General features: G+C 42.0%; 1 protein-coding gene across 1 annotated transcript; it reads right to left on the reverse strand.

Annotated features, from left to right (window-relative positions):
• Nucleotides 1-517: 517 nt before the first annotated feature.
• On the reverse strand, nucleotides 518-6701 carry ltc4s (leukotriene C4 synthase; the record flags this gene model as incomplete). The annotated part of the gene is made up of 5 exons (XM_084147050.1): nucleotides 518-677; nucleotides 1223-1304; nucleotides 1901-1971; nucleotides 6282-6381; nucleotides 6644-6701. 5 exons carry the CDS (start codon nucleotides 6699-6701, stop codon nucleotides 518-520), a joined length of 471 nt encoding a protein of 156 aa, XP_084003176.1.
• Nucleotides 6702-9818: the final 3117 nt, after the last annotated feature.

Here is a 9818-nt window from a genome sequence, read left to right on the forward strand (position 1 = left end):
CACTACAGTCAGTTAAGCACATTGGACAACTAAATAAAATGTGTATGCCTATATTCTCTGTCTAAATTGAAAAACACTTAGGCCTAACGGAGTTGCAAGGTGATTTGCTAAATGAAGGACTGCAAGCGCAATTTGAGCTGCGACTCGCGCTACCGAAACAGGTGCTTCTTTCTAATCAATATCACTGCTCACTCCCGTTTTAACAGGGTGTAATCCACTTAATAACATGAGTTGAGACATACAGTTAACAGCATTAGAAAGATAAACGTATTCATTTTTTAACCATTAGATACCCGCAAATGGCACATAAGCAGTTCGTAAAATAGCCTACAATAGGCCTAGACCGGACACATGTATTATTTCAAAACTGCAGCTCATGGTTGGAACACATATTTCCCTACTTCAATCAACCAGTCCCATTTAGTTGTCTTGATTTGGCAACGAAGGTAGCTTGTCTACATTTTTGTTAGTGTATCCCATAATCTCTCCTTTAATCTCTTCTCTTCCTGCTCATCCCTTATAGCTCCCCCCCCTCCTCAGTCAGGCCGAGGACAGAGCTGGCGAGCTGCGTCAGGTCCAGATCCAGGTAGAACCGACACACAGAACCCAGAATCCCCAGGGTGGAGAACCCAATCAGAACCCACAGAACCTTGGCACTGAAATACAGAGGGGCTAGTCTGGGAAGGAGAGAAAGAGGGGGAGAGAGGGAGAGCAAGAAAGATAATCATTTGTTTTAGCAGCAATGCATTACGCAATATTTCAGAAACAATGAATATTGATTGAGGGACAATGAATATGAAGGGATGATGTTGTCTGTTTGGAGTATATTTACTAAACACGACAAAGTTAATTTTGTACAGAATACGAGATTAGACAACTTTTCTAAATAAACTTCCTATGGGAAAGATACAGGGAAAGTGACAGTTGAGGAACTGTTCGAGCCTCCAGATAATAGAAAACCGACCTCCCCATTGTGACAACTCTGCAAATAGAAGGCTCTGGTATCCACATGTAGCGGGTGCCTGCTGCTATTTATCTTGAGGGAACACTGATTCTGACCCTATACTTCAAAATGAAATCTCTCCTTGCTCTCTTTCTTGAGCATCACTAATCTAATACGCCAGATATGTAATTCCAAGGAACAGAAGGATGATCTGCAATGCCAAGGAATGATGCATAATTATTGGAACAGGCCCCGAGGGACAGACCGATGTGTCATTACCGGCCATGTGCCGATTTAGCATAGCCCCTGAAGTACAGGTAGCGCCCGTACAGGTATAGGAGTCCACATAGTGCTGACAGACCTAGGTGATGAAGAGAAAAATGGGTCATAATTTAGCAGTTAAAAGGGCAATCTGGGATTTAAACAACAAAGCGGTCACTCCGCCACTTCTTTCAGTAAACAGCTGAGGGATGGGGTTGGAGAAACCACTCTCAAATTCATAGATGGAGCTATGGATGCAAGGACTAACCATCCATGATATCAAAACAATAGCTTTAATCATATTTTGAAGCTATACAGTGTTTGTTTACAATTACATACTTTACAAACAATGGAGTAAAAAAAGCTTATATTTTGGGTTGTGATGGAGGAAGACAGTTGAACTAAGCTCATGAGACATTTATAAGTTATACTCTTCATGAATCAATGGCTATGAATTGGCTACATTTTTATTCCAAGTCAATAGACATTGGTCATTAGAGTGTCTTGTAAAAAGATATATTGATGTATCTTTTGCCCATCTCTGTCTGTCGTAAAACATAAAATCTTATTTTAATTTCCTCAATGGGAGTCAACTTGACTCAAAGAGGTAGTCAATATATTCAGTGAAATTGTCAAATAAAGCATGAGGCTGTGTGGGTGCACTGAGGCAGCAGAGAATACATTTTGGGTGCCTACCTTGGCTGAAGAAGAGTCCAGACACCCATAGGATGGTGATGAAGATTGGGAAATATTCAGAGCAGTTGGCTCTAAAGAAACAAAACATAAATCAGTTCAAGAGCCAGGAATCATAGTAAAATACATAGCAAGCACCTAGGGGCAAATCTACAAATGCGGTGGCTTTTGGGCATGCCATTTCTGACAAAAATCGAATTCATTTTTCTTGACCAAATTATGTTGCAATGTATTTGGGTACATATTGCAGGATACTTACAGACAGTGGCAAGTCAAATTCAAGGACTTAAGTACTTTTTCAAGCACTAATATTTATTTTCAAGGACCATCAAGTTGTAATAGTTCCTATCATGCAATTGTTTCTAGTTGCCACCAGATGGCAGTATGTCTCCACAACCTAAAAAAACAACAACTTTCTATTTATCACTACCTTAGAAGTTCTACTCAACAATACGTGTTTCACTATGTATTTACTACATACATGAGTGGTAAGTCAGTACTGATGTTGACTGATTTCCTTATATGAACTGTTACTCAGTAGAATCTTTGAAATTGTTGTGTTTATATTTTTGTTCAGTGTACATATAAAATTGTCTTTATATTTCACTAAATGTTAGGACCCACAGGCTGTCCCAACATGACATGAAAGTGAATTCGGACAGTGTAAAAGGCCCTTAGTTGACTCTAAAATGTTGTATTCTATACCCATTTGAAGAGGAACAAGTTATTAATGTGTTTGATAAGATTAAAGATTCTCTCAGGGGACCCTATTTACATTTTAGGCAACCCCACATGGGTCCTGGACCCCAGGTTTGGGAACCACTGTACTACTACTAACCTCTCTCCCCGTTTGCTTCAATACTTCCTCTCTGTGTATCTCCTTTGCCTCCTTCATTGCAGCCTGACTCACCACTGTCTCACTACTCTCTATAAAGAAAAGGTATTTTGTTATGAGAACTTATAGCCCATCTTTTGATTATAGCTAGCTAGTTTAATTTCAGTCAACTGCTCCTGCAGTTCATATGTTGACACGACAGGAGTGGAGGGATGTTAAACCATTCCCCACTGTCAGCGGCGTCTCTCTGCTACTTGCCAACACTTGTCTGGGCGAAGGTAGTTATTTTTAACTCTCTGCCTATGTCGTGGGCCAAGTTTGCTAAAAAAAAAAAAAAAGTTGCGTAAACGGCGTTTACCCTCCACTACATCCCTGGCTGGGTCTGGCAAACCCCATTCATAAACATCAATATCATGCCAGGCAGGCTAGACTCTATACTGAACAAAAATATAAACGCAACATGCAACAATTTAACGATTTTACTGAGTTATTTTTTCATATAAGAAAATCAGTCAATTGAAATAAATGCATTAGGCCCTAATCTATGACTTGGTAGCAAGGCCCACCCACTGGGGAGCCAGGCCCAGCCAAATCAGAATGAGTTTTTCCCCACAAAATGGCTTTATTACAGACAGAAATACTCCTCAGTTTCATCAGCTGTCCAGGTGGCTGCTCTAAGACGATCCCGCAGGTGAAGAAGCAGAATGTGGAGGTCCTGGGCTGGCGTGGTTACACGTGATCTGCAGTTGTGTGGCCGTTTGGATGGACTGCCAAATTCTCTAAAACGACGTTGAAGGCGGCTTATGGTAGAGAAATGATCATTCAATTATCTGGCAACAGCTCTGGTGGCCATTCCTGGAGTCAGCATGCCAATTGTATGCTCCCTCAAAACTTGAGACATCTGTGGCATTGTGTTGTGTGACAAAACTGCACATTTTAGAGTGGCCTTTTCCCTAGCACAAGGTGCACCTGTGTGATGATCATGCTGTTTAATCAGCTTATTGATATCTCACACCTGTCAGGTGTATGGATGGGTGGAGCATGGCGTCTTCAGCGAAAAGACGAGCAGTTGGAAAGGGAGTAAGTCCCGATGATAGTGAGGATAACAGCTCGGATGAGGGATCGGAAGACGATGGTGATTCAGGAGAGGAGGACAACGGATCAGAAGAGGAGAGCAATGAAGAGGTCAAGGCCGAGGATAGAATAGACGCCGGAAAGGAAAGGAGGGTGAAAATGGAGTCCTTAGAGAAGACAAGAAACAGATATAGATTTGGAGAAATGAGGTATTATCATAAGGAGATGTATACTTGGATGAATGAGGAGGAATGGAGGGAAAAAGAGAGGCAGAGGAGGTCTAAGAGAGAGATGGAGGAAGATTGTGAGTTTGAGTCAGTTAAAAATGGTGGGAAAAAGGGAGAAGGTTTGTTAAAGAAGAGTGGTAAGAAATGTAAGCAAAGTGAGCTGAAGACAGGAGTAGAAATGGAAGTGAATGAGGGTGATGTATCGGAGGTGGAAGGTGTGGTGAAGCACTCAGAGCCCCAGGATTGCACAGAGGGTCAGGATAAAGATTAGTCTGTGACAGTAGGAGTGAAGTGTGTGGAAAAAATGGATCCTTGCCTTTTGGCTGATCCAATTGTGATTTCAAGATGGGTGAAAAGAGCGTTGGGTAAAGTGGATTTGGTGAGGGTAACCAGAAGTGGTCTAGTGATAATTGTTTGTGTTTCTGTTGGACAGAGGGAGAAGGTGCTCAGAGTTAAACAAATGGGGGAAAGAATTGTGAATTGTTTCGCTCTTAAGAAAAGGGCGCCATTGAGAGGAGTGATTACTGGAGTAGCAGTGAATGTAAAAGTTGACCAACTGAAGGAGAGGATTCCCGGTGTGTGATGCTCGTCGTTTGGTGCGAAGTAAACAGGGTGGCGAGAGTGTGGAAACAGAAGAGTCATTGTCTGTTCTTTTGAGTTTTGAAGTTGAGTCTTTGCCTGAGAAAGTGAGGTTAGCATATATAAGTTATCCAGTGCGAGCATATGTGCCGAATACCTTAAGATGTTACAGGTGTCAAACTTATGGGCATGTGGCAGCAGTGTGTAGGAGGTAGATTCCAAGGTGTGAGAAGGGTGCAGAAGGGCATGAGACAAAGGAGTGTGAAGCAGTGGGGAAAGTGGTGGTGTGTGCTAATTGTAGGGGTGGCCATGGGGCTGGGGATCAGACATGTCCAGTGCGAGAGAAGCAGGTTAAGGTTTCCAGGGTAAGAGTAGAGAAGAAGTTGTCATATGCGGAGGCAGTGAAGAAAGTAGAGGAAGATGGGTCAAGGGGGAGGGATCCTGAGAGAAATGGTGTGAGTAGTAGAGATGTACCTGTACAGAGGGATAAATCAACAAGTGATATATGGTTCAGCAAGATTGGATTTTTAGCATTTATAGTAATGGTTATTAATTGTACTGCAGGGATGGAACACAAATCAAAGAAAATTGAGGTTGTGGTGGCAGCTGCAGAGATATTTGAGTGTGCGAGACTTGACAGCAGAAGAGTTACGGGGAGTGTTAAGAGGTGATGTCCCATCAATTCATGTTGAGGGCATGAGGTAGGAGTGAGTATATTTAAAAAGTGGAGAAGGGTGGGGTTAATTATTAGTTGTAGTGTTGAAGGTGTGAGTGTAGTGTTAGATGGTAGGATATTTCTTTGCTTTATTTAATTTTTCAAGAAAAGATAAGGGAGTTGTACTCCAGTCTAGTAGGTGGCGGTAATGTAACAAATTGGATGCCAACCGCCGTTAAACCTCATTGAAGAAGAAGAATAATAAGAAGGCGTATGGATTATCTTGGCAAAGGAGAAATGCTCACTAACAGGGTTGTAAATACATTTGTGCACAATATTTGAGAGAAATACATTTCTGGGATCTTTTATTTCACCTCCTGAAACATGGGACCAACACTTTACATGTTGCGTTCAAATTTTTGTTCAGTATACATTTGCCCGGCATTTTAGTTATCGATGTGATGTTTGGCGGCGCCTAATCAGTCAGTTCTGTACCTGCCTGGCTGAGTGGCAGTGTGGGTGGAATGAGCGAGCTTGCCTGGCAACCAGAGCGCAAAACACTTGAGGAAATATAACTCTTAATTCGTAAGACCAATACATTTCTAATATTTTTCATATTAACATAGTTGATCATTTTCTGTTTTCTCATTTTAATTCAAGTACTTTTCAAGTACCAACTATAGAAAATGTCTGATTTTCAAGGTATTCCAGTACTTGAATTTCCAAATTCAAGTATTTTAAGAACCTCAAACACCTTGTGCGAACCCTGATATTCTCATTCTAAATCAACTACTTTGGCAATCAACTAAATAGGCCTACTCTCTACATCTATTGTCTGCATGTCACCTGCTAAGTACTGAGGGATATTTATCAAGCGTCATCAATTTCTGAGTGCAGGTGAAGAATGACACAACAGCAACTTAATACTAAAATTATATTTGGGTAAAGTAAGTAAGTAAAGAAATCAATATTAAACTGCTGATAGACATGTCATTTCAGATCTAGCAGACTTACTGAGCTCTGAAGACCCTCTCAAACCCTGGGGGTCCTGAGGTGCTGGGTGGAGAGACAGAGTACTTGCGTCTGGCGTATATCACCTCTAGAGAGAAGTAAGCTACAAAGACACATCACAATGTCCATGCTATAAAAATCAGAAAAATAATTTCCCCACACTTATTGACAAGGAAATTGTACCAACACTCAAAGAAATCAGATATTTGATATGTGTTATGCATGCATTTTCTGCCACAGGTTAACATTTCCAATGTTAAATTGAATACAAACAAGTTAACTTAATTACTAGTTCTATGATAATGACCACAGGATTATCATAAAAGCGCTGCACTTTTTATAGAAATAAAATATGAACAACTTACCTTGCTCTAACACACCCAACACAGTTACTCCTGCAATGAGCACTACCTGATCTAGCATGTCTTAGAGCTAAAAGTGACTGTCCTTCCAACCTGGTGTTCAGATGCAAACTGTTTCTCTGACTGAGTAGACCAAAAGGTGTCAACTCGGGGGAGAGGTGGCAACTTCCTGGTTTGAGTGGCCTGTATTATTTGGGTCATTTATTATCCAATGGGATGCTTCAGTTGGTAATCAGGGGTGATTTATGTTTTATCTACATTTAGAGTTTAGTCATTTAGCAGACGCTCTTATCCAGAGCGACTTACAGTTAGTGAGTGCATACATCTTTTTTTGTTTGTTTAGTTTTTTGTTTTTTTTCATACTGGCCCCCAGTGGGAAACGAACCCACATCCCTGCCGGCCAAACCCTCCCCTACCTTGGACGAATTGTGCGCCGCCCATGGGTCTCCCGGTCGCGGCCGGCTGCGACAGAGCCTGGACTCGAACCAGGATCTCTAGTGGCACAGCTAGCACTGCGATGCAGTGCCTTAGACCACTGCACCACTCGGGAGTCAAGAGGGCAGTCTTTCAAAACGTTTAATCTGGATCAGAATTATCTGGATTTTGTAATCCTCTTTTTTGCTATCCAGGATCAGATCGATGTGGCTGTTAAGACTTTCTCAGAAAATAAAAATCGGATCGTTCTGATCCAGATACCACAATATCAAGATAACAGAATACGGATTTTCAGAGCTTTGAATAGGCCTACACCAGACAGGTTATGGTACTACTTCTACACGCATAGGGAAAGAGAGAGGAGTAAACTAACCACTATCCCTAACACATTCTGCCTTGAAAAAGACATCAATACCTCGCCCACCCCACCCTCGCTTGACCAATCCCCAAGCTATGCTCCGCCACCTTAGCATCCTTCATAGGGATATTTCCACCCTGAGCTTTAAGCATATTGGAGAGCTAGCCTATACACAACAACAACAGGCGATCACACGGGCCCGTTTACACCCAAACACTCAGCGGTCTGAACTCACAAACCCTCTGACTATTGTCCCACTGACTTTGTTAGAACTTGGAGCTGTTTGTTGACATAGCTCTACCCATTTGAGCCCCACTCTACCCCTCCGTCCTCCCCGTTCAACCTTTCTGCCCCCTCACTGCCTCCTAGCATCCTTGAACCAGCTTCCTGCCCCAGGAAGCAGCTAAATCCCGTCTGGTGGTCAGTGCCAGAAACATGACTTCCTGCAGCCGGGATGGTGGTATTGAAACACCAATGTCAAGTGTAGACAGGAGAGAGAGAGAGAGAGAGAGAGAGAGAGAGGGGTGAGGAGAGGGGAGAGAATGTTGTGCCAGTACACTAATAAGACGGCAGGGGCATCCAATGGTTTGCTTTAGATGGGCGACTAACCAGTCATTTTATACAACAAGAGTGAGTGTGTGATTGTTCGTGCGTGCTGATCATTTCAAAATGAGATTAGAGTAGCTATTTAAAATATTGCATAGTCAGACCATTACTACTGTTCTAGCTGGCTTTATTACGTAGGTAATGTTGAGTGTAGCGCAGATACTTTCTAATCTTATATTGACAAGATAGTCGAGTGATCGCTCTAACAATATAAATACATGTCCTCAAAGATGGAAGGCAGGCGAGGAGGTGGCGAGATCATGTGGGAACATTCTAGCCAATGAGAGGGCAGATACGGGTGTGAACAACAGACAACTCCAATATAAAATAGTTTTTCTTAACGTTGACGAAATGCCACGTGTCCACTTATATCAGTACATTTGTAACAACCTACACATTACAAAACTTCTATTCGATCAAATAAGCCTCACTTAGCAATCAAATGTTTTGTTGACCAAATCTGACACTCTCTCATAGACCTTCATACAAAAACTCCCCACTTGGTCTGCTTATCGCTGTATTCTAGCGTGGACAGATTGACGGGAGTGGACCCTCTCGCTTCGCCACTTCCTCTCTGTCCAAACCTATGGGGTTTACGACACTACAGCACTTATTGAGAATCAAGGCCACTAAATTTCACTAAAATGTGAATGATATGTACTGTATGTATCATTGGCACTCTTTGGAGCCAAAACCAACTCTTGTACATTAACCTGCCCTAGGCCCAGCATGCTAAATGCTAACAAAATGCTAAAAACTGACACAGCTGTTACCCCCTTAGCTTTTAGCACGAGGAACTGCACTACCCAGGCCTTCCAGCAGCTTGAAACTGAGTGGTGACACAACACGCTGCACGTTGACATTCTGTGAGCGATAAGGCTGTGCCAAACGAAACAGTTCCCCACACTGCCTGTGATATTGTAACACCAGCCTGAACAATCACCCACCGCAGCCCTTGGGAACATCAGCAAAACCTGTGTAGCTTCATTCACCTTTGTTATGGTTTATTGTTTTCCTTGCTGACTGTGGCATTGGACTTAAACTGAAGAGTTCTTATTTATGTGATGACAGAGGATGGAGTCCATCTGATATAATATAACATGTTCTAACACAACTGAAGGGGTTATAGGAAGAGGAAGGAAAAGGTTGTGCTAGTCTTTTCATTTACATTCATTTCCCCCGGTAACTTGATTGTGAACACATTCCCACTCATAACAATGACTTGAGTCATCAAAAATCACTGGAAACCCTTCACAATATAGTTTTTGCCTAATCTAGATATCAAGATATCAACAAGTACAGAATAATGAAAGCTTATGATAAAGACTCATGTTAACAAGCAAAAGCTACAGCACACACTGCCACCTAAAAGGTCACATTGTAGTTTTCAATAGTATGCGTTCCTTTCTGATGATAAGGAGGAGCTGATTAGGATAGGATCTAAACATAGATTATCCACCTCCATCCTCTGCTACTGTGGAACCATGTCATAGGGCCTAATTCTGTATTGAGACACATGCTTAAGTGGAAGTGTCACGAAAATCATGTATTGCTGTCAATGAGAGAGTTACGTAAGTCATACAGTGATGTCAAGGGAGACTTGGGTAAGTCCAACATTGATGTCAATGGGGGACTTGGACAACAGTTGCACGTGAAAAGTCACAATTTAAGACTTTGTCATGATTTAACTGGATTAGAACCCAAATGCAGACAAGTACACCAAGCCAGAGAAGGTTTAACAGGTTTATTTACAATGTTCAAAAAGTCCAGGTTTCCAAT

The sequence above is a fragment of the Coregonus lavaretus genome, assembly GCF_964263955.1.
Source record: "Coregonus lavaretus genome assembly, chromosome: 29".
NCBI classification, from domain to species: Eukaryota; Metazoa; Chordata; class Actinopteri; order Salmoniformes; family Salmonidae; genus Coregonus; species Coregonus lavaretus.